Source organism: Lycorma delicatula, chromosome 3 (assembly GCF_047948215.1).
Source record: "Lycorma delicatula isolate Av1 chromosome 3, ASM4794821v1, whole genome shotgun sequence".
NCBI lineage: Eukaryota > Metazoa > Arthropoda > Insecta > Hemiptera > Fulgoridae > Lycorma > Lycorma delicatula.
In genome coordinates this window covers 129,348,894-129,376,294 of record NC_134457.1, presented here as the reverse complement: position 1 = coordinate 129,376,294, position 27,401 = coordinate 129,348,894, and the positions used below count along the sequence as shown (strand labels likewise).

General features: G+C 30.9%; 1 protein-coding gene across 1 annotated transcript in view; it reads left to right on the top strand.

Annotated features, from left to right (window-relative positions):
• Positions 1-2,718, top strand: part of TER94 (Transitional endoplasmic reticulum ATPase TER94) — a 48,582-nt gene extending 45,864 nt beyond the window's left edge. Inside the window, exons 14-15 of the mRNA XM_075360561.1 lie at positions 621-775; positions 2,295-2,718. Coding sequence (XP_075216676.1) covers positions 621-775; positions 2,295-2,391 — 252 coding nt within the window. The 3' untranslated portion in view covers positions 2,392-2,718. The remainder of the gene's footprint in view (positions 1-620; positions 776-2,294) is intronic.
• Positions 2,719-27,401: the final 24,683 nt, after the last annotated feature.

Below are 27,401 nucleotides of genomic sequence, written 5' to 3'. Positions count from 1 at the left end.
TTTGCAATCAACACTGTGTAGCCTGATGAGGGGAGTAACCAGAATTGACAATGTGAGTTAGGGGCATTGCCTTCCATTGCCAATTAATTTCAAAATACTGTAATATTTTAATTGAATTTTTTTGTTGAGATATTGTGATTGAAATGAGAACACAATGAATGAAACAGCAAACATTGTATACATAGAATTAACAATTTGTGATAAAAAAATTGAAAATAATAAGCCCAAAACAAAAGACGGATTAATATAAATCTGAAAACATAATGAAGTGGAATTATTAATAAACATAGTTAATCATATTAAAGTGGATTTTTTAATGATTTTATAATAATTGATTGACTTCTCTTTAGTGACAACTTAGTTTTTACATGAAGACATTAAGGCCCGCCGTTTAAGCATAAATGTTGCGACAATTTATGCACAGGACAATTGCTACTTCTAACATTGTTTTTTTTATAATTTCAACTAGTATGGAAGATAAAAGGTAATATAGAAGTACTAATAGTTACTATTATTCATTTTCTTATTATAATGTTATATAAAAAACAATTAATAAATTGTCACAATTTTATAAACAAATTGTTTGGCATTTTATCATGACCTGACCCATTTTTTCCTAGATGGATGAAGAAGACCCAGTTCCTGAAATAACTCGTTCTCATTTTGAAGAAGCGATGCGATATGCTCGCCGATCTGTTACTGATAATGACATACGTAAATATGAAATGTTTGCTCAGACATTGCAGCAATCAAGAGGTTTTGGCAATAATTTCAGGCAAGTTATTCTTATTATTATTACATTATATGTTAGAAAGTCGTGAAACTATAGAGGTCTTGCTTCATGTTGAGTCCTACTAGCTTATAAAACAAAATTATCTTATTATTAAGCATATGTAGATGAAATGTTTTGCTTTTTCCTTGAAAATATTTATTGTCAATACATACTGAAATCATATTTTCTGTGTTTTCCTTACCTAATTGGCTCAGTAGTTATTGTTAACCTATAATAAATGCCAGTAACTTGCACGAGAACTGGATTGTTTAATTAAAAATGTCTGGCCAATAGTATTTTGTGTAATTATTTCATGTAAAGAAAGATAATCCACACAACGTAATGTACATGCCATTATGTCATTGTACTCATGCAGGCCATTGCTTGTGCTTTCAAATAAAGTAATGTATATTCCTGATGTGAATTTCTACTGAAAAGTAATGCAGTCCAAGTTGTCAACTACACTAATCTGTTGTGTCTTTTTGGGTATTGATGATACAGGTTATTTATTTGTTTTTACTGTAGTACAAAGTAGTAGTCTGCATAGTTTATAAGAAGAGCTAACAATAAGTTTAATTTGTTATATGATTTGTGTGAATTTATTTTGAATAATTTCGACATACTAGGTCATCCTTTTAATTCTTAGATGTTTACTGCTGCACATGCCTTAGTACAGTGTATAAAATATTGTTTACTTTTCGAAAAGCAAAAATAAAATGATTTAATAAAATTTATGTATTAATTTTAGGAATAACATAAAATATTGTCCTCAAAATCTACTGTCTGAACTAAAAGATACAATTAATTTCTCATTTGTACCAAATAACTAAATAAGAGTAATATATTATTTGATACTAATAGTTTCTTTTCAAGTACTAGTATAAAATAATTTGTTTCTTATAGCAGAGTTAATTTTGAAATTATATAAAAAATTCATTACTGTCATTGTTAAATTGTTTTTGTTGATGGGACTATAAAGTAGTCCATCTACTATGGCATCTTATGGCATTTGAAGTGTGGTTTAAAAGATCTAAAATTTATTTTTATTCTTGTAACAAATTAGTTAAAATCAATGAAGTGAATAAATCCTTAATAGTGGTGATGTTCCATGGTGAAAGAAAACAAGAAGAATATAAGTTACATGCAGAGGTGTGCAGTGTATTTTTAATTTATGCCATTATTGTTTTATAAAAGTATTGATCAGGTATAATTTTCCTTTAATTATTTCAAAGAGAGAAAATTTGACTAGCACAAACAACTCTTGTAACCTGCTTTTAAATTGTACAGAAATTCTTGGTTAGGTGTTAACAGATGGAATGTGGTTGGTATGTGATAGCTATGTGGGTAGTGTTTTGGATTTTTTTTTAATAGAGTTTTTTTAAGGATGAGAACATTTAGTTTTCTTATAGGTTTATAGTCTTGGAATGTCATAAGATACAATGTACATGATATAATGGAAGCTTTTTTGTCATTCCAGCTTAGATTTTTGTAGGTATATGCTGAACAATTTTTTTTTATATAGATTTCCTACATCTACTGGAAGTCAGTCATCTCAGGGTGGAACTGGAGGTGATCAAGGCACATTTCAAGATGAAGGAGATGATGATCTATATAGCTAAGCTTAACTCCTTACATCCCTAATGCTGCCACCATGCTATCAGCCATCAAGTGCAAGACATGCTATTGTGAACAGATATGTATATGTGTGTTACTATTGCTGAATGATGATAATTATGATTGTGATAAGTTGGACAATTGTTTGTACAATTGGTTTAAAAAAATGTTTTCTACAAACGAGTCAAAGGTAGCATTGGTTTATTGTTTTTATTGCTTTTGAATGAATGGTGTGTATTCACAGGACACTCGTTATTCATTCAATTTATTGATTATTTAATATTGCTGTAATTAACCATTTTTTTTTTTATTATAAACAAATTAATTTGGTATATGTTGTTGTTTTTGGTTTTATTTCTTCCATAAAACAATAAAAGGATCATAATGATTGTGATGAAAAAATAAAACAGTTCTGTGTTTGAAAACTATTGAAAATCTCATCCAACTTTGGGCTGTTAAGTTTTCAAATGATACATTATATTATTATTATTATTTATAATAATTATTTAATCATATGTTTATGGTATTTATAATGAAAAAGTTTGTTAATTTCATTATCATTTTAGTAATAGAATAATTTAATTATGTAACGCACGTTTAAAATAAAATAAAATTTTCATAGATTTGTTTTATTATTTTTTCTGTGTATCACCGTAATGTAAATAAATTTAGCTAATTTTATGGAACTTATAATATAGCATAATAATTTTAATACTTGATATGATTTATCATCACAAGTCTTCTTCTACACATGGTGTGATAAATACTCATTTAGTATTAAGAATTCTGTTAGCATGTAAGAACTAGTAATTGTGAAAGTAATCTTCAAGACATTGGCATAATCTAGTTGTATTAATAGATTTCAAGTGAAAGAAAAATATTCTTAGTTTATATGCCAGTTAAAGGAAAGAAGCAGTATTAAGAGTACATGAAATCCATTTATTTACAGTAATACAAAAAAAGGATAGTAGATGTAAATTTTTTTTTATTAATGGTGAAGTTAAACAAGGATTTATTCTCTGCAGTGTCTTAATTTTAAATTGAGGAAGAAATGTGGTTACTATGTTTTTATGAACTTAATAAATTAAAGTTGTTGAACATTTTTAATTAAAAACATTGTCATTCTTAAGCACTCGTTCTATGAAAATGTTCCATATTATAACTTATTTAATGAACTCAGATTATCATTTATTATATCAATGTTGAAGCTGGAGAGAGTTACATGGAAATAGTGTCAGAAAAAATAATGAAATCTGCAACACAAAATAATGAATTATTTTCTCAAAAGTTGTTCAATTTTAAGATTCTCTCCAGATTTGTGCTAACAACTATGCAAAAAACAGTCATCTATACAACAGAAGTCCTGTCACATAATTTCTTCAAGTTGGAAACGAACATTTGAAAATGTAGAAAAAAATATTTAGTGTGAATGGAATATGTTATAAACATTGGTATCTTATTTTGATGGCAATGACTTAAAGTTCAAGATGCCTTAGACTTAGTGGAATGTGAACAGATTGATAGGCTTATAAAGAAATGTTATGAATATACCAGATCCATTGATGATAATGATTAGTATTATTCTTATTGGTAATTATTCTAAATATGATGATTGTTGTGAACTTGAAATATTTCTCTGAATTAAACAATGTAGTGTAAAATTCTTAAAACTTTTCTTTTATTATAATTGTGGGCAAAGGATTTCATTTTTCCTCTGTCTTCTCTTTTAGTGATTGATTCAGGATCTTACAATTCAGAATATATGTTTGAGTGTTTGTTTAGTTAATGAAGTGTTGAATGGTGCAAAGAATTGACAGAGAAGGTAGAAAATTTCAGCCCAGGCTGGATCAGTTATATTTAAAAGTACTTCTTGATATTGTTGGGCAGCTGTTATTATGCAATTCAGTTTTAATTACTCATGGTGTGGTAAAATCTGAAGACTGTAATTTATATACGGTTGATAACAGACAAGGTATAAAAATGTGGCGGAGTTAATACTCTTGACTTCTTGTGGGCCCTGAATCTGCTAAGCTACAAGTTACTTATGAAGACTTCTGAAACATCATTTGAAATTTTTGTTTGATAAACTGTATCTTTGTATGCTTCTGCCCTGATCAGTTTAAAGGATTAAAGTATTTTTTTAAAAATATAAATTTATGTCTTGAGATTTGTTAATAAAATTTAGTACATAAAGGACTAAGTAGCAAGTAGTACATCAAGGACTAATGTTCTGCGCAAAATAAACATATATGTCTTGTTACATTTCAGATTTTATTAATCCCCATTTTCAGATTTTCCATTTCCCATATTAATTCTTCAATTACTAACAACTTGGATACTGTTCTTTTCACAAAATATTGTATTTTATCTATTAGGTTCATTCAAATATAATAATATTAATTCCTAATTGTAAATTGTACATTCAATTATAAATAAAAACAGGTTGTTAAGATACAGTTTCAAATACCAAGTTTGGGCAGACATTTTTGCAATAAGAATCATCAAATTTTGAATTAGAAAAATATTTAAAGAAAAGATTTTGTGCCATGCCTGCCTAATATGACAAAAATAGTATTAGTATCTAATTTGTTATGTTAAGTAAGAGTAGTAGTATTAGCTAGCCAATTATATTATTTATTGGATATTATTGGTTAACAGCCAAATATTACCAGCATTTGATTTGAATTCAAATGCTCAGCACACTTATAACAAATTATAACTGTTTACTTAAATGTAGGAGCTGGCTAAAGTCAATATTCATCAACTATTTCAGTGGTTTTTCTTTGGATTTAAAAATTTACATAAAATTGTGATCTTTTTTGAGTCATAAATCATTTCCACTTTATTTACAACATTAATAATTCAAATTATAAGTGTATCGGTAAATAAATAATAATATTGTAAGTAAAGTTTTATTAGACTATCCTAATAATGGTATCTGCTATAAACTGATTGAAATGCACTGCTGTAAAGGGAGATTGAAATTTGACCGGTTCAAATAATTGCAAGTAGTTCTGTGATTACTTCAATATGTCACTTACGCAACTCTTGTAGCTCTTTGTACTGGAACTACTCCGAATTTTGAATAGAGCAGAATTTAATTAAAATAATAATGCTACGCTGTGAAGAAAACAGAATTTTCCACAAAATGTAGGGATTTCTTCTGACAGATTTTTTTTAATAGGTAATAAGTCATAATTTTATTAAAATAATAATTCATTAAATAGTCATCTGAAAAATGGTTCGGCTCTCAGTTTGAAATTGAAAGAAAAATATCTTGCATTATCTATTATAGTTTATTAATAATTTATATGTAATTTTGACTGCATTAGAAATTAGGTTCTTTTAGGCATGCTAATTTTTTTTAAATGCTGGTGTGGGGAACTTGCTCCCAAATTCTGAATGACTTTTTAATGCTAAAAATATAAGTAAATATACTTTTCCTACTTATATTAGCTAAACAGGCATATTTTTAAGATTTATAGTTTAAATTTGTAAGTAGGTTTGCAACCTACTTTATTTGGGGGCAGTATTTAATCATTAGAAACAGTATAAATGTCCCTTCCTACTCCTGTTAGATTTATTTATCCAACCTATTACATAACATATTTTTCATGAACATCCATATAATGTAAGATCATGCATTGCGTGTGATACATGCATTGATAGCGTTATCAATGTTTACATATATTCATTCTGGATGTAAAATTAATTTTAAATTTTTGATGCACAACTGTATTATTATTATTATTATTATTATTATTATTATAAAAGTAATAATACAATTATAATATAATTTTTCTAAAAAAAAGACTTCATTTTAAACCATCATTTCAAATTTGAGAAAACGAATTTTCATTAGAAAGTAAGAGGCAGTATAAAAAAATCTTTGTATATCTAGATTGAAAGTTAGATAATTAAATGTAAAAGAAATGTGAGATTTTCAATAGTTATTCATACACTGTCTGAAAATTTATCCCTTGTTTGAAAATTCCTCTCCTGAATTCTTTTTCAATTTTTGGCATTGCTTATAAGTATCTTGTTAATCAGAGGAATACTTTGTAACTAGTAGCTTTTTATCATGTATTTTCTACACTTACCTCTTATGTTCATTGTTATTACAAGGATTAACATTGACATTTCCTGAATTTTATCTTGAAAAATTGTCTTATTTTTATAGTCTGGAGATCATGATTTTTACAAGGCTTGAGTATGCCGTGTAAGCATTGTATTTTTTTGTGAAGCTAAAAACAATCAATTGGTTATAAAGGCCATTTTTGAAAGATATCATTTTCTAGAACATCTTTCCCAAAGAGGAATCTGGAAGGCAGCAGTTTATTAGATTTCATTTTACACAATCCTCACAATGGTTCATTCGTGTGTTGGTGGTCATGCACTCTTGTTACAAATGGTTTGGTCATTCATGGAAAAAATGAGCTCACCTTAATTCTGACCATTTTTGACAAATATAAAAATAAATAGAAGTGAAGTAATATGGATTTTTAATATCTGTGTATTATTGCACTGAGTACTAGTCTAGGTTCTAAGGAATAACACAGTTACATCAAGTGAGTAGATGTAACAACATAAAATTAAAATAATTTTGTTTTTCATTTAAAAATTCTAATGTAGTGACTATTCATTATAGGCCTTTGAGCATGTAAATTAGCTGTATGTTTAATAAAAATTCATTGTCAATGATGAATCTGGTGGAAGACGAGTTTCAATAGAACCCTCTTTTTTTTCATTTTTCTTATCTTGTGCTTCTCTATTTATATCTGTAATTATTTATTGTTCAAAATAGTTAATATTTGCTTGCTGTGCTTTTTCGAGCAATTTTTCCTGTATTTATATACAATCGATTACTTTTGTAATTTGTATTTTACATATGTAACCTATTCAATTTTTTTCTTATTGTATTTTATTCCTATGATTTATAATTAATACCTTTTCTCTCACTCTCATTTATTTATATAGTCGGTTTAAAAAATGTCTGATATAAAATCCTCTTCATCCAGGGTAGATAACGTAACATCATTTTTCATTTATTTATAAATTCAGTTTTACTTTCAATCAGTTTTGAAGAAAATAGATAAGTAAAATTAAAGTCTCAATTTAAAACAAAATTTATTTTTTTTGTTTTTTAATTCTGTACCAAGTTGAAATTTAAAAAAATATTGGACCAAAATTATAAAAGGAATGGAATTTTATGTTTTTTAAAAATAAATTATATATGTATTTAAAAATGTTTATACTAATTGGTCTTTGTAATTTGTATGATCAGTTGAAGGGATCAGATAAAAAGGGATTATATTATAACTAAATAAATGATGTATTAAAGAATTTTGAATAGGTTTTTCTTCTCAGAAGCATGTATTTTCATTGGATAATAACTGAAAAAAAGAACTGATAATTAGATAAAGCAAAAAATTGTGTACACAATGAAAAATTTCCTCTTGTGTACTGAGCACTATCAGTTTAATGTTGTTGTTCAAGGGAAAAAAAAATCCTTATTATTTTCATTTGAATTATCTAAATCACAATCATAAAAGTTTGACCATATATTTGTTTTACATACAGTGCATTTGTAGTATTCTAGCAATTTGAATATTCACATAATGATGTTGAATTGCTCTAGAAAAATAATATAGGAAAAGAGACTATGAATTTCATATTTGCTATTATTATTATTATTATATTTTGAATATAATAATTATTAACCTAAAACTTTTATGAACATATGTGGATTGGAAGTCCCATAGGGAATGAAGAATTAAAAATAGACAACAGTCATATTTTGTTTTATAAAACTTGGAAAAAATTGAAACAAATAAATTTATTTTAATTTTCTCCTTGTCTATTAAACTTCACAGAATAACACTGATAAACATAATTTTTGTTTTATAACATGCGATACATGATTCTAATCTGTTTTTTGATGCTGAAAACAAATATGAACTCAGAATCTTTCTATCGCCCACCATTTTAGAAACATTTTAATTAAATGATTTTTTTAATGTGTAGTTAGCATTTTATGTATATAGTCTTATCTAATACTGTCATTATCTAATACTCTATCTAAGAGTGAGCCTTCATGGTCAAGATTAATCATGTCTGTGCAGGTCAAAACATGTAGCTGAAAACACAGTTGTGTTGTTTATTTAGGAATGATTTAATTTTGTTCAGTCATTTTGATGTTTTAAATATGTTAACACTGATGAAGAACCAGACAGTACTGAATAGGACAACAATGATTTTGATTTTGAATTATCTTCCTAATAATCCACATCTAATATCACAAGGTGAATTAAATGACTTGGTTAGGGATTTAAATTTATGAAAAAATCAAGCTGAACTGTTAGGATCAAGACTGCAGGGTTGGAATTTACTTCAAAAAAATACAAAAATTTCGGACATTTGAAGCTGACAAAAAGATGAAAATAATTTGGTTTATTGCTCAAATATTGATGAGCTTATGTTGCACTTAGGACAAGTTCATAAACCTGAGGTCTGGTGCCTTTTCATAGATTCATCCAAGTATAGTTTAAAAGTGGGTCTACTACACAACTGTAGCAAATATCCTTCAATAACAATTGCTTATGGTATTAATTTGAAAGAGACATACAGTGAGATGGAAGACATTCTTGAAAAAATAAATTATAAAAAATATAGCTGGAACATATGTGGTGATTTGAAAGTTATAGCTGTTTTACTAGACATGCAGTTTACTAAATGCATATTTTTTCTTTGCAAATGGGACAGCCAAGATAGAGATAAACATTATGTTACCAAAGAGTGGAAGAAATGAGACGACTTAACTCTACATGGGAAAAATATTATTCATGAGCCCTTAGTTGAACCCAAAAAAATTATGTTTACCCCTTTACCAAGCTAAGGACTAATAAAAAATGTTGTAAAAGCAATGGAGATGGATAGTCCTGGAAAAATTAAAGACTGAATATTTTTGGGTCCTCAAACAAGAGAGTTTGTCAAAGAATGATGTATTTAATTTAATGTTAAATAATGTAGAAAGTGCAGCTTGGGCTTCATTTAAAGATGTTTGCAAACAAAAACAGTTTTACCATGATATTGTTAATCAATTTTTTACTTCGTACACAACTATGGAATTAATATGTCTAAAAATACATTTCCCCCATTCGCATCTGGATTTTTTCCTGGACAACCTTGAAAATGTAAGTGACAAACACTGTGAATGTTTCTACCAAGACATTTTGGTGATGGAAAGTCGCTATAAAGGGAAATGGAATACTAACATTCCATTCGGGATGCGCCTGAGGCTATTTATAAAAGAAAAGCATCAGTAAAATCATTCTAACACAGGTTTGGCCATGCAAAATTTTATTAATGTAATTTATCAGATTTTAATTATATTTCCCCTTAATTTTTTTTAAGCATAATTTATTTAAAGCTAAGGGTGATAGAAAAACTGTGTTTACAGATGTGTAGTGCACACCAAAAATCAATTCAAGAAATGGTAGTATCTCACTTAGAGAAACATTAAATTTTGTTTTGTTTCATTCTAATTATAAAAAAAACAAATGAAATATAAATAATTTTGGCATCAAATTCCTTCATTTTGAGTGAAAAATAACTATGTAATTTATTTCTTATATTGTATGAATATTTCCATACCTTATTAACCATCATCAAGAATAATTGCAAAAAATTACTGGTCATCAGATATGTAATGTATTTGATGTTTTTAAGGATGTGGTACCTGCATTAATGATTAGGTTTGAAGTGGCAGATTGTGGGTGTGTGTTTTATGTAAAATGTTTGCTGATTGATGTCTAATATAAAACCAGCTATAACAAGAATATTTAAGGTATTTTGTCACTTTCCACAATTATTATCTGATTGTGGTAAGGAGAAAGATTTGTTATTATATTATGAATCTTTCAATCCGTAAAGATTTTATTTTTATCTTATAAACTTCTTAAGCTCTAAATTGATAGTGAGATGCCTAGCATCTTGCATCATTGTGTCAGATACAGTGACTCCATTTTTTCTGCTATTTGTGCACTAATACTTGTTGAAAAATAAAATTGGCCATTATGAGAAGCAGTTTACTTTTTGAACTTTTTTGAAATTTCATCTGATTTTACCATTTATTAAGCATAGAAAAATTTTAGTAGTTTTGTAACGTATTATGATGGTTTTCTATAGGCACAATAACTGAGTTTAATAATCCCAATGTTAAAGATATCATGTGAATTCTGTTTTGTAGAACGTACTTATGTATGTACTTAATTTTACGTTCTAAATCCAGTTGTGCCCGTGGTGGGCACCTTTTTCATCACGGCACTGGCCAAATAGTTGTGACTGTTATAAGAAAAATGATTGGCTGGTACAAATTTACTAATCCACTGAATACAACATATATTTAAAATTGCAAAATGCAGTTAAGAAGGAATAGAAACGTAAACTGAGTTAACGAATAAGTTGATAAATAATTTTTTGAATGAATTGAATATGTACAGTTATTGTGAGAAATAATTGTTTAAAACTACAAATTGAATCAAAACTTATCAATAGCATATTTCAATTTTTTTTCAATTATCTTTGCGACCATCTTTCAGTAACTGGTGCTGGTGATGTTCTCATTGTATGTATGAATTGGTTCATCAATTGTATATTATTGCTGGCAGGTTTTTTAGTTAGGCAGAACTGTAAGTAGAATACAATTATGGTTGAAAAGTGTGCTGGATTTGAGTTCGTGCATTAAATTGTTGTAAGTTATTAAGTATTAAAGCAAGTATTATTAATAAGTTATTATTGTTGTGAAATGATTAGGTATATTTAGTTTAAGATTTAAGAAACTGCATTACATTTTTTAGCTCTCTTGAGAAGATTAACTTTTCTAACTTAGAGTACAGAAATGGTTGTAGAGTACAGAAATAATATTTGCACTGAATGAAAATAGTTTGTAAAGAAAAGTATTATTTTAGTGTCCTAGAAGAATACTTTAATCGTCCAGAAATTAATACATGATACACTACATTTTTTACGTTTACCTTGTTTGTAGCAGTTACTGGCCTGTCCTCCTCATAAGTATCTGTAATATACAAACTAATTTTAGACTATCAAATGGTGTGAAGAGTAGGCTACTTGTGAACGATTTATTGAATCGTTGAGTAATTATGAGAAATTTCTGTTCAGAATCTTTCTTGGTCAGTTCAAAATATCTTATTCTCTCATAGATCTCTTATTATTATCTGTGCATTATAGTACATCATATAAATTACATGAGAGGTGGTAGGTATCCTACTCCACAGTCTGTCTTATCATTATCTTCGATAAATCAATGAAACCATAGCAAAACCTTTATCAGAGCAAAATCACAAAATTCCCCGACGGGGAGTCTTATTCTTTAAGACTTTGGGGGTTGGCGTCCCCCACGGGCCTAGCCTCTGCAGCTTTTCTTCCCACTATACAGTGAGCTGCAGAATACTACATTATACACATATACTACACGAAGAATAAATTACAACATACACACAAAATTACACAACAACATCCTACAATGAAATTTCTTACATTTACACTCGGTGGTGTTGCGACATCTTACAAAACGCAACCGTAACCCAAGGTGGGAACAAATCGTGCCGATGGGTGAATGGCTCTACGTAGTGAGTCTCGAACGATGTCCTCTGGGCACCAGGGCGAACCCAGTTGTATTTAGCTCTAGCTCCAGTACGCGTGCGCTCTGCTGGAGTGGTCCATTTTTCGCCGGTACTCGTGGGACCAAAATTTCAGTTCCAATAATAAATACAATGATGGTTGGTGGTCCATCTGAAAAAACCACCAAATCTAGTCTTGTGAAGAGACTTTGGTCAGCTTTGTCTGACGAGGATAAAAGTCCTACTGAAGAGAACCGCAAATTATTAGAATTGAATTCTAAAAATATTAGATTCGTTGTTCTCCTAAATAGTCAGGAAGGTGGCTCCCTCCAAAAGGTTTCACCTTTCTTCAAAAGGTTTCTCAACAAAACTATAACAGGTGCAAGTGGTTCCCCGAAGAACATCAGGAAATTACGTGACGGATCGATTCTGATTGAAATATTCAACGATGAACAGAGTCGATCTGTTTTACGTCTCCGTAATATGGGTGGTATAAATATAAGTGCAGAATGCCACAAAACGTTAAATATGAGCCGGGGAGTAATTTTTTGTCGAGGCCTTTCAGATATAGATATCACTGAAATAGTTGATGAGCTCCGCTCCCAAGATGTTGAAGTGAAACGTATAATGAAACGGCAGAGCGGAACAGAAGAACCGACACCGTCTCTTATACTAATATTCAATCTTCCTGTTCTACCAGAGAAGATTAAAGTGGGTTACCTCTCGGTCCGGGTACGTCCATTCATACCCAACCCACGGCGATGTTTCAAATGCCAAGGTTTTGGTCACAGTACAACATCTTGCTTGAAAACGGAGATCTGTGCTCGATGTGCTAAAGAAGGTCACAATGACACTAACTGCGAAGAAAGTGAAAAATGTGCAAACTGCAGTGGTCCACATACAGCCCGCTCCCGAGATTGCCCAACCTTTAAAGAAGAAAAGGCAATTCTCAAAATCTGTACGGAGCAAAAACTATCTTTCCCGGCTGCACGCAGAGAATATAAAAAGATAAACAATTCACTGAACCTGGTTAAACCAGATGTATCTTTTGCCACCGCTACATCGAAACTAACTCTTACAAATGTTTAATAATCAGCAGTGCGATGACCTTAAAAAACTTGTTCAGATGCTTTCTGATCAAGTAGCTTCACTTACAGCCATTATCTCAGAGCCGATAAAGATGAATAAAAAGTCTTTCGTTGCAGTTAGTGAATCCAACAGTGTGATACACACGAAAGTCCCTGTTCCCAAAGTCCTACCGGCACGAGTAGCGACTATCACAGCTGGCAGTAAGCCACCTAATAAGCTCCCCGTAAAGGGATCCAACATAACCACCCCCTCTGGGATGTCAACTGTAGCATCCCATTCAAACAAATCTCCAGTCACCTCATATACTGGAGGATATGGTTGAAGAACTACCCGACCTAGGGCATCGGAGTTTTTTAAAATACAAAAAAGAAAAACCGAATCACGTACAGCTAATTTTTATATAATTTCCGAAATTTAATTTTTATTTATTTATTTTTTTTTTACACTTATGAACATTATTCAGTGGAATGTTAGAGGTATTCGGTCCCGCATTGAAGATATTCGAGTACTGGCGCACGCACATGATCCACTGATCACGTGTTTCCAAGAAACTCACCTTCTACAACATGACCCAATTACACTCAGAGGATACTTCTGTGAGAGATACGACTGCCTAGTAGACAGTAGGGAGAGTGGTAGAGCGGCAATTTTATGGTGTTGGCTACACGGATTCAACTAACCACTCTCATTCCTGCTATTGCAGTAAAGGTTTCTATCCCCTTCAAATTGCATATCTGCAATCTGTTTCTATCACCGAACACTGAGTTCAGTGCGTTAGATGTCTCAAATCTCCTCACGCAAATACAATCTCCATCGTTAATAGTAGGAGACTTCAATGCCCACCATATTTCCTGGGGCTCAACCTTCTGCTCCACTCGAGGATATATGATAAACAAAGTGAGACAAGACAAGACAAGTGGACCTTTGTCTACTGAATAATGGACCATACACATTCATGTCCTTATCATCTGGTACTGTATCTAACATCGATCTCTCCATACGCTCACCGAATTTACTCCCTCATCTTAATTGGTCAGTTTGTGATGACTTTCACGGCAGTGATCACAGACCAATTATTGTTGGTTTCGGTGTAGACTGCGAGATTAAAAGAAGACGATTTAGATGGATTATTGATAAGGCGGATTGGAATGGATACCATACAGCCTTCCAATCACAGTATGACGATGGTGCGAACATCCTTGACCAATATTCCTCTTTTACGTCCATGATACTTGAGAATGCCAACAAATATATCCCACCAACATCGGGTAATCCTAGACCTCCTTTCGTTCCATGGTGGAACGATGATTGCAAATATGCTATTAGGAATCGACGGCAGGCACTACGCAAATTTAATCGTAGGCCTACAGCTGAACATCTAAATTTATACCGCAGGGCTAGAGCCGTTTGCCGTCGGGTATTCTTGAACGCTAAGAGGAGTTCATGGACGAAATACGTGAACACTCTCACGCACTACTCCCACGTCTACTGTGTGGAAAAAAATCCGTGCAATTTTCGGATCACCGAAACAATCTATTCTCGGTCTTATTGATGAAGGAGAACTCCTTTCATCACCTTCGGCTGTGGAAAATACTCCAGCTAAATCTTTCCGCTCGGTGTCTCTCACCTCATCGTATAATAACGATTTTCAAAGGTACAAGATAAATATAGAAAAGTATTATCGTTAAAGATAGGTGATTCGGTCGGTGAATTAAACACAACATTCGTATTTAAGGAATTGTTACATGCACTTAAAAACTCACGTGACGCTTCCCCTGGACCGGACACGCTTTCACACCTTCCTAATTCGGCACTACAACAACTTTTGAATATTTTCAACGGTTTATTCTCCGAACAAGTCTTCCCACCCGGCTGGTCAGAAGCATTTATTATACCAGTACTAAAACCTGGTAAAGACCAAACCAACCCTCAATCAAACTACCGCCCTATTTCACTAACAAGCGTTTTGTGTAAAATAATGGAGATAATGGTAAACCGCAGGCTTACATGGTACTTGGAGAAACATGGCTTTCTATCTCCAGACAGTGTGGTTTCCGACAAGGACGATCTTTCATTGACCATCTAGTGTCAATAGAAACAGCCATACAAAACGCTTTCCTCAATCGCCAGCACCTCGTCGCTATCTTCTTTGATATAAAAAAGGAGTACGGCACAGCCTGGCGACGTGGTATTCTTAACACCCTCAAAGAATGGGGAATCAAGGGCAATATGTTTGCTTTTATCCGTGGATTCTTAAATCACCGAACGGCTCGTGTTCGTGTGGACGATTCGCTCTCAGGTAGTGTCATCTTGGAGAATGGAGTGCCTCAAGGTAGTGTATTAAGTGCCACCTTATTTTCTGTAGCCATAAACAGTACTACCAAATGTGTGCAGGCTCCTGTCTCATGTTCTCTATTTGCTGACGATTTTGCTATTTACATTGCAAGCCGTTCAACACCCACAGCAGAGAGACTACTGCAGAACACTATATCTCATCTTGAAGCTTGGTCCAGGATTACTGGTTTCACATTTCATCCGAAAAAACAAAATGTGTAGTCTTTTCTCGGCTACTAAACCCTTCTATTCCGCAAGTTTTTCTGAACGGAGAGATTGTTACTATCTCTACTTACGTCAAGGTTTTAGGTTTATTTTTTGATAGCCGCCTTACTTGGGTCAAACATATAAAAGAATTAAAAACAAAATGTTCCAAACTTCCTGATATGATGCGAGTCCTTAGTAACACCAACTCGGGAGCCGATAGGTCATGTGTGATACGTTTTTACTATTCCTTTGTTCATTCCCGTTTATATTATGGTTGTGTCGCCTACTCTTCAGCTCGTCAAACCGTGTTTAAATGCTGGGTAGTGTACATCATGCTTTCCTTCGGCTTGCCACAGGTGCGTTTAGATCAAGTCCTGTCACAAGCTTACTTGTAGACTGTGGTGAACCATCACTTTGGGATAGGCGAGACCAGCTTTTGTTATCTTATTTTGCTCGTCTCCGAGGACAGCCAAATCACCCGGCTCTTGACTCGGTCTTTAGAAATCCTAATCTAGGAAAGTATGAGAACCATCCACGTTGTACTGCACCTGTAGGTGTCCGTACCTGACGTCTGCTGCAGCATATAAATGTTGACACACCGACATTCTTTTCTACGTATCCTTGCTCATACCTCCGTGGAGAATAAACCTTATAAATTTTACTTTTGACCTCACGACATACAATAAACAATCAACACTACCTATTGTCTTCCAGCAAATTTTTCAGTGTGTTCTCTGCAAGATGAAACCAGACGCGGTGGTATACACTGATGGATCGAAAGAAAACGATACCGTTGGTTGTGCATTTATTGTCAATGAAAGAACTTATATGTTTGGTCTACCCGGTGTTTACCGGCGAACTATACGCTATAAATAAGGCTCTAAACATCATTAACCCTACATATAGAAATATTCTTATTTGCAGTGACTCGTGTAGTGCTCTCCAAGCCTTAAAAAACTTTTATTCCAAACAACCTATCGTCATTGAAATTTACAACGCAATCCCTGAGTTGAATAATCGTAACACAGAAGTAAGTTTTTGCTGGGTCCTAGCCACGTAGGGATTCCAGGTAATGAACATGCAGATTCCGCTGCCAAAGAAGCATGTAATCAGCCTCCTGTCACCACCCGAGTTGCTACTTCTGATTTTACTAAGTATGTAAAACAACCACTAAGAGCAAAGTGGCAAGGTGACTGGACGGCTACCGTTGATAATAAACTCCGGCAGATTAAAGATTCTGTGTTGCCATGGGACTCCTCATACAGAAAACCTCGGCGTGAGGAAGTAGTTCTCTGTCGATTGCGGAAGGACACACGACTACCTGATGACAAGAGGACAAGCACCCCTATGCGCACGATGCAACTGCCGCATGACTGTGCGCCACATACTCGTGGATTGCATACGTTATGCGGCGTTGCCTCGTAAATTTAATCTACCCAGAAACATTCGTGGTGTCTTGTGCAATAATAATGAAATTTTAACCCGGATGTTTCTATTTTTGCGTAGTGCTGGGTTAATACAAAAAATGTAATATTGTTGCGTATATTTTTTAACGCTGGAAGAGTTTTTAATAAGTTTGATTTTTTTCCGATTAAGGAGCCTTTTACACTTTCTATCGGAATTTGTTAAATTTTATATAGTTATTTTTTCTGTTATGTTTTAAAGACTGTCTGTGGTATTAGTTGTAAGATTTTAGTAATGTTTGTTGCAAGTTTTATTTTACTCTTTTAATTTTTGTTTTTATCCTAGTTTTAATTATATAATTTGTGTTATTTTTAAGTTTAATTTAATTTTATTTTAGTTTTTAACCTAGTTTTAAGTTTTATGTTAGATCCTTTATGGTGTTTAGTTTTCTTTTTAGTCTTTTTGTTATCCGAGAATGGGCCCTTTACACCCATCTTGGACTTTGTTAAATTCTATTCACTTTTGGTTTATTTTAGACTTTATCTGTGATATTAGTTGAAGTTTTATTCATGTTTTAGATTAGCTTTATTTACCTTTATTTTTTATTAAAAAAGAAATTCCGGGCGATGATAACACACAGGCGTTTTTCGCCCCCCCAAAAAAAATTTCCTTCCTGATACAATTGTGTCTAGTTCATGTATCCCATTTGTAAAAAAAAACAACAGAATATAGTGTAGCATAGCTGCAAACAATTTATAAAACAATAACTTTTAAATTGTAACATAGTTTGATACTTGTACTGAATTTTTTCTAACAGGATTTTCATATTGTCATGATTTTTTTTTCATCTATTAAGATGATTAACAATGTAAGTTCTACTTGAAAAGCGTGGTGCGACAATTTTATACAATTATTACATTTAAATTAGCTAGTTATATTCCATCCTGTGAATAATTTGTTGAACTGGTAAGGCAAAATAAGTAGGTTTTAAATTATTTCGGATATAAATAGAGTTAGTTGTTTCAATTGCGAAGAGAGTAATATTCACTTATTCAAGATTTACCAGCAGTTCATTAAGGAACAATAAGTTAAGGAAGGAACTGAGGGTAGTTCCCTGTGACACTGTGTACTAACTACATCTTGAAGTGAGGATCTAAACTCTTCACTTATGTTTATCGAAAAATGAAATTTTAGTTTTTTGTACTGCTTCTCCCAAACACAGTAATATTATAAATAAATAAATTATATTATAAACACAATAATATTATAATTTATAATAATAAATTTTACTCCTTTTTTTTTCAAAACTAGTTTTTCATCATACTTAAATACTCCTAAATAACACTGCTATTTGAAAAATTTATATAAAAAAAAAGTGCTATACTAAAGGTAAATATCCCTTCTTTGTCATACGTTTAATTTAAATGCAAAAATTAAATCAAGTTGGACCCCGTAAAATTCTTATTACATTCGGCGCGTGGTGGGCAGAGAGAGACTTCAACTCGTCGGTTGACAGACTAGCTGAGGACTCCCAAGTCGACGTCTATCTCCCCCCACCACGCGCATCAACTTGCCAAATGGAATAAGCATTTTACGGGTCCAACATAATTTATCTTACAGTGAAGAAACGAATTTTTTATATTAAAGTAAGAGTAGTCTAGTACAACGTGTACAAATTTCAGACCTTAATATGTAAAGGAATTATTGTAATCGCGAAAAATCTCGGTTTTCAGATTTCAGCGGAAATATCCATTTTGACCATCCCTGAATCCAATTTGACTAGTTTCGGCGTGACGTATGTATCTCGCATAACCCAAAACGATTAGTAGTAGAATGTTGAAATTACGTATTTAGGTCTATTGTAAGATCTAGTTGTGCACCTCCCATTTTGATTGCAATCGACTGGGCCAAAAATTTGTATACAGTCAGACCTCTAAATAATACGAGGGTTCAATTTTGAAACATTTGGATTTTGAACTTTTCTTTAACTTCAGTAATAAACCGTCGTTGAGAGCTTTTCAAAGAAATATCATAAATTTTACTTATTTTCATTGGTTCCACAGTTATTGCCAAATAAAATCTTAATTGATAAAATATTTGGACTTGCAAGGGGAAGGCACATCGGTTCAAGTCCGACTTCATATTCATATATATTTTTTTTAATATATTTTACTTTTAATTTAAATATATTGATTTATTAATAATTATTAACCTTTGATAGTAAAAAAAAATTGAACAATTAATAATTCAATAATACTCGTAACAATAAAAAAAAAAAAATCAAGAGGTTATTAGTGAAATAAAATTTGATGTACTTTTGTCATTAAAAAATATTTACAATCTGAGGTTAGTAATTACTTATAAATCAATATATTTAAATTAAAACAAAATTTATGATGTCGGATTCGAACCGATGTGTGGTTGGTTACGGATCCAATACTTTCTCATTTACACCCAGTGGCTGATTTCTAAACAAGCTAGCTGGGTTATAGACTACGGAGACAAATTTTCGAAGGCGGTAATGGGCCGCGCGGCAGCCTGTCTTTCAGCCTGTAGGCGGCACAATTGTAAATCCGTCTCTGTTTACACTACATATCTACTTGAGCGACGTGAAACAAAATTAATATGTAAACTAATATAAAATGCTAAGGAGATTTTTAGGGCCATTTTTCTTGAGTATAATTGAATATTGCGCGTTAGTGTTTTGTAATGAAGACACGTAAACGGTGTATTGTTCACAAACTCAATATGGTTAAAATCGGTGTCCCGAAACTCGGGCCTTTCCCGTTTTAGCTACAGTAATATGGATATTATGTACTTCTTATGACTTTTACTCTATTCTAATATTTCAGGTAAGATTGTTGAATTAATAACTGTATAAATGTTTGATGTTAATAAAAACTAATATTTCAGCAATTTTGTAACTGTCCACTTTATTAAAAAATTCGAGGATCCTATCATCTCACTTTCAAATGAAATAAGTTAAAATGAAGTGCAGCAAAAAATGTTTATATGAAATTTTATCGGCGTACAAGGAAGTCATGTGGTGTCCACATCATATTTTGTATTTAATGTAATTCATGTGTTCTTCTATGATACTGCTAAGTCCTGTGAATTGTTCCAATAAACACGTATATTTGTGTTTTTTCTTACTCCTTTTCCATAAAATGTAGTGAAAGCCTGTTAACCGATCATTCCTAGTTCTGACGCTGTCATTAATGATGTACTCTACTAGTCTTGTGCGTTCCGCAAAACAATCCTAATTTTTCCTAGGTAGGTCAAAACCTTATTTAGATAAGTTGTAATAAAACGCGTAGATCATCCACCATCTTCATTTTCAGGAGTACATCGCTACTCGTACTTTTCAAACTTGCGCAAAGGTATTGTGCTTACCACATTTTTAAGTTTTTAAAAAGTAAAAAATACCAAAATTTGGATTTTAAAATTGTCCTTTCGCTTTTAATATATCATATGCCTAAATTCTTTTCTGTATGTACTTTTTATAAAAATAAGTAGCTGTTGCATTTTAATAGCTGTATATCGCTTAAAATGATTTTTATTTTAATTTACTGTATACGTACGCTTAATCCTCACCGAAGATTTTCAGTGGGTTTGTTGGGTTTTAACCAACTTTCCGCTTTTGACTTGCAAAAAGCCTTAATGATATAATTTATTAATATATGCTTTTATTTTAAGTAGTGTTTGTTATTTATTCTGATAATTTTTCTTTACTATATCTTTTAATGTATTTAGGTTTTTTTTAATATTTACCTTTGCTAATTTTTCCGTATCTATTACTGACGATTATTTAATAGTCAAAATGCGGACTCAGTTTTATATTTCTATTTTGACTGTAAAACGGTTAATAGTCTTATTTAAAAATCTACTTCATACATTTATTAATAAATGTGGAATTTTCTCATTTTTTGTTTTAGGAAGAGCTTCGCATTACTCTTTTAAATTTTATGTCCGATTAAGTTCCTATATTATTTATAACAGCCTTGTTATTTCTCATTTGTAATTAAGCGTAGAATATAAACACGTTTTAAATAAATGTAAATTCCTCCCAAAAACATTATTTTTTTTTGGCAGGAATTTATTTTTCATTTTAATCGTTTGTCTAATCATATTCTATTTTTTACAGTTAATGTTTTAAAACCACATTCGGGTGCGGTAGAAACAATCAGAAAAAATGTAAGAAGATTCATCAGTGTTATTACAGTTTGAAATTTAAATGCAAGCTCGTTTTCTGCATGCTGTAAAAAGATACAAGGATTTAATAAAACTGCGTTAAATTTACCTTGTTTGCAAAAAAAGGAGAAATGGAAATTTGGCGGATGTTGTGAGTTTATTTATCCACTTTTTGAAGTAAAGTTTTATCCTGAACAGCAAGTTTTAAATTATGTGAAATTTTCGCACATTCTGAAGAAAATTTTATGTAATTTTACAAGTAATCGAATACTAATCCGTGTACTATGTAATGAGTAATCAAGTAAGAGTACCGAGTACTGAGCAATCAAGTAATCTATGTAAATCTATTTGGATAAAAGTAATCGAGTGTTTTACAGTAGTATGCTATTGTTCAAGAGAAATATTTTAATTTTGCTCTTAAATCTCAACTTGCCGTGAGACTACTACAACGTGAAGTGTTACTTCTTTTGTGGTGTGGAAACGCATTCAACGGGAGGGGGATTATAAACATTAACCGAGAAAACCCGTTATGGTCTGACTTTTAATTTTTTACTTTTTTTACCTTGCATTGTATTATGAAATATTATGAAACGTAAGTGATATTCCGAAAAAAACTGTAAGTACATCGGTCTACAAATTATTTTTTTTAATGTTATCGTCTCACACACACACACACACACACACACGTCTCTTTTTCTGTTTAGCCTCCGGAACCACCGTAAGGGTATTACTTTAGAGGATGAATGAGGATAATATGTATGCATGTAAATGAAGCGTAGTCTTTTACTATTTCAGGTGACTACTCCTGAGATGTGGTTAATTGAAACCCAACTACCAAAGAACACCGGTATCCACGATCTAGTTTCAAATCCGTATAAAAATGCCTTACTAAGATTTGAACTTTAGAACTTTCGACTTTGAAATCAGCTGATTTGCGATGACGAGTTAACCACTAGATCAACCCGGTGATTAATATATACATACTTGAGACCAAGTTAATTTCCACTTTTTTTTAAACGCCCTAACGTTTTCCAACTCATACAATATCATGTATTTGCTATTTTATTCTTTATACAAACTACTAGCGTGTGATATTGAGATAAAAGCGGATCTAGCCAATTGCCAACTGAAGCAATCCGGTTGTATACTTTGTCATAACATTTCCTACCCGTGATTGTAAGTTTTCTATTTACACGGATGAGTTTTTTCTCATTTATATGTAAATTTATTCTAAAATAAAGGTATAATTTATATCAAAACAACGATTAGTGTTTTTAATACTGTCGAGTAGTACGTATAGTATAAATAATAATGTATATACTATGTCTCTCATACATCTCTGTATTTTCTTTAGCATCAATAGGAATCTAAGAGAATTTTATAACTTTATTAATAATCATATTGTTTTTGATTACTACTATTATTTAACATTTTTTAACATAGGTTCAAATAAAAATTAAACCGACCTAAAGTTTGTATCTTTTATTATGACCAAAAAAATTGCCCCGATTAGTGGTAATTAAATTTAAGTTTTTAATTTATTTTAAATAAAAAAAAAATAAACATTAATCGAGAAAACCTGTTTGGTTAATTTTTTACTTTTTGTCTTTTTGTTGTGCGCATCAAGAAAACTAACTTGTGGAAGAAATAAATTTGAAAAGTATCTTTTTCCACGTAAATACAACAGAAACAATCTAAAAATACGGCTATAAGTAAATATAAAAATTAATTTTCTGTTGTAAAATTCACTACTCTCACAAAATTGATTTTATGTATGTATGATTAATTAACATAATACAAATGTTATTTAAGTAATAAATCTTAATAAAAATCATACAGAACATATTTGTTCACTGCCGAAGAATAGAATTAGGCAATCAAAGACTTCAAAATAAAATAAGAAAGAAGAAAAGCAAGTATTTTTAATGTAATGACCATCGACTAATGATTAAAACTTGTATCTTAGTTTTAATTTATTTTCTATTATTTTTCATTTTTGCTTGATGTCCTTTATGAGCTCGTGCTAGCAGTTTCATATATTTAATTAATCTTGTTAAATTTTTTACTTATTTCATGACTATTACCTGTCCGAAAGAACGATTTTTGTCTTTAGCTTTTAACATTTCTCTCTACTGAGAATCCTTTTACATTCTTACATGCAACGTAGTGAACGCATTACATTTTTTAAAGGTACTCGATTATATCTGACACATTATTGCTTATATGTTTTAATATTATATTTTTTTTACTGTTTTTCTTATGTAAGCATAATTATTATTGTTATAAGAATACTTTGAAAATGTATGCATTATATTTCTTGTGTTTTTCATGAAATAAGCCTTTAAAAAAAATTATAGTTATGCAGACTTATGAAAGAGGTGCGTCCCCTTATTTATTGATAGCTGATACTAGCCCATATACGAGTAATGTGTTGTTGAACAGTACTCGCATATATTCATTTTTACTAAAATATCATATAATTTTTACTGAATAATGTTGTAATATTATTTGAATAGCCTATTTATCAGCGAAAGCTTATTTGCTCAATTACATAATTCTGTGCTAATTCATTATTATTCTAGTTGTGTTAATTTAATTATATTTGTTTCTCTTAATAATTAAACATGGATGAAGTTTTTCAGGGATTTAATTGAAAAGAAAGGCAATTTATGAATCGGATAAGTTTGCACAAGTCATCGGCATCATTTTTTTGTTTTTTTTTTTGTTTAACCTCCGCGTCCACCGTTATGTATTGCTTCAGAGGATATGAGATGAATGATTTGTAGCATGTGTGAAAATGCCATGCTTGACCGGCATTCGAACTCGGGACCTCCGGATGAAAGTCCGAGACTCTTATCACTCACGCCACGGAGGCCGGCACCTTAGAACTTAGCAACTGCACTTCAAATATGTAGTTATCATTTATTTTTTAATACCTATTAACTAATTATAACAATTCTTAGTAACTTTTATTCATTTACTATCCGTAATGAAAATATATAATTTATCTTTTATTTCTTTGCTGAAATTAAAATCAGCTAAATAAATAAATAATGTCGCTATATAAAATTTCAGCCTGTCATAAAGTGCATGTAACAGTCAGAATAACAGTAGCTATATTGTCATTTGGAATTAGATACATTTTTTACTAACAAATACATCCATCCTTTTTGTTATAATTGTAGACTATTTTTATACTTTTATTTCATATCCAATTTACATTCTACATATTATATTTTCAATGTGCAATGGTATATTTCTTAAGTATTTATTGATAAATTATAAAATGCGTTTAATATATTTGTGATGGTGCTATGAAAATGTCAGTTACGATGATGTATTCATTTTATAACAAAAGGATATGAATCGCTGTCATAGCTTCAGCATAAATATTAATGGTATTAGGAAATGAATGTATGTATATTTTTGAATAATTTAAAAAAAATTGGAACATTAAATTTATTGTTCACGTTTGGGCTTTAACCCTTCATACATGTAGGGAATTTTTTTGGGGGGGTACTGTACCACTTTTTTATTGTATGTATGGTTTTAGTTTATTTTTAGTACGTTTCATTTTTTTTTGGACATATTATTAAAGCCCATTAATTTTACTAAACTGGATGGCTTGTTAATGCAGAGATAAAATTATAGCTTCTACATCAGTTGATCTCTGGTGTATTTTGATTTGGCGAAAATAATAATTCTTTGATCTACAGGTTGAGTGTTCTCATCTTTTATTTAAATTGACTTGCACATATTCTCAGTAGGATTAAGGCCACAGACGGATTGGGGAATTCTTAATGTTATGAGAACTAATTTAAATGTTATCAAGTTTCATAAATTACTCTATATTTTAATTTATAGCAAAATTTTTTGTAGAAAAACACTGAATCCAGTTCACCACCACAACGTTTACAGAGTAGGCACAATTTGTCATTTCTAACAAAACATACATATTTTATAAAACTTTGTCATACATTAACTGGATTAATAGGACTGAATCGTGAACTGAAAATCTATGGCAAAATATTTTATTTATGGAATTTATGCAATGATGAATGTGTTTTAGGTCAAAATATTGATTATACGATTTTGTCTCATGTGAGCATTTAATCTCCATAATAAAACGAGTTTCATCTGAAAAAGCACCTTATTATTACTTCATTTCAGTTCTCAAATATTTTAGCCCAGTTCATCTTGTTTCCCTTACTTCATTAAGAAAAAAATCGTTTTTTGACGGACAAATTGCATTATGTTCAGCGTCTAGCAATATCTGACAATCATTTGAATCTTGAGTACTCTAGCCAGACGGGATAAGAAAGCTAAAAATGTTTTTGAACAATTATTGTAAATTTTCCCAATCCCGACTATAGGAAATGAGATATTCAGTATATTTGGGTTTGTAAATACCTATTAAATAAATATTTAAAAACCATTTTTGGGTATTTTTTAATTCCGATTTTTAAGGCGTGCGAAGGTATACAATTACTGTATGTGACTGGCTGCACCTGCCTCCGGTTACTTGACTAATGAACATAAAATAAAAAGATTGACCGCTACGGAAAACACAAGTAACCACATAGTGCGGATAAAGCTGCGACGGGGAGCTAGTCATTTATATATTCCCAAATTTGTAGTTGAAATACTTTTGAACAATTGTATTCTTACTCAAAAAAAACTTTACTTTGATGAGGTAATAGTGATTCCTCGGTCAATCTTTATACGTAATCAAATGCCTGGAAGAAAGTATTTTCCCTATCTAACGCCTACGCTTGGCCAGAAATGCCTCCTTAGCAGTTTTTCTTACAAGTAGAATGATTATTACCCTCATCGGCCTGTTGTTCCGTTTTTTATTCAATCAATAATGGACATCAATCACACCCGCCGTAAGCTAAATCCATTATCTTTCCCACCTCTACAATCACCTTTACCGTAGTTACGATAAAGATGATTATATTATACGTGTATTATAGGATATTATAGGTGTACCGCAGATTTGCGCACATTACCCGTTAAATACTGCTCAATAATTCCGAATCGTACTCAATTCTACATTACTATAGCGAGACATTTTCCAAATGAAGATTTTAAATTAAATGATTTTGTTTTTTAATTACTAACTATTAATTTTCTAATAAACAAGAATTCCCATCCAAATTGTGGAAAAAGCCATTACCTCACATGTCAACATCGGATGTTTTAGAGAGTCGTAAAACACCAGGAAGGGACCTATCTTGGAATTTTTGCCATTAAATTTTGATTTGTACATTTCTAGTGATCACCCTTATTCGTGTTAATTTATCTGGTTTATTTTTAATACATAATTCAGTTTGTTAAAGATCATACATAAGTTAAGAATTTATTATTGTTCTTTGAAGACCAACCTACAACCTCATAATGGTATTGAATAAATTGAAACCGAAACTTGTTACGTTGCTGTTTGTCTCCTATCATTAAAATTTGTAAACTACATTTTTTATAGGTTTTTGAAGTCGAGTCAAGAAAATATGGAAAATTAAACACACATATTTATTAATTTTGGGAACTATACCCGATTTTAATACTTCAATTTCCTTGATGAAACACAGAATCGATTTATTAAAAAACATCGTTTCGATAATTCTAACTAAATAGCGTTCTTTAGATACTAGCACTTGCCGGTGTACCGTAAGTTTTCATTATAAATAATATCGTAAAACATTAAATAATATTTTTGTGTAATCAGAATAAAAACAAGTAACTGGCAAATGTGAATCGATTTAAGTTTAAAAACAATAATTTTAACTGTTAAAAAATCTATATGTTAAATAATTGTACATTGAATTATTATAAGTATTCCTTTTGCTTATAAGTTTCCTTAATTCTTGTTTTCCGATAAATTAAATTTTATACATCCTGATACTATTTCTTCCATTAATTTATTTTTTTTTATAATTAGCGTGATTTGTTTTTTGTATCATCAGTTAAAAAAACTAAGCATGTTTAAAAAAAGATTTCACCTGTATAGCGAAACTGAAAATTATTACGGATTTGCAATTTTTATCTTAAAATATTATTATTGGAGAAAAATATTTTATAACAATTATAACAAAAAAAGAAAATATTTAGAAACTATTGGAAATAATTTCCATCTTTTGTATTTTGATGTA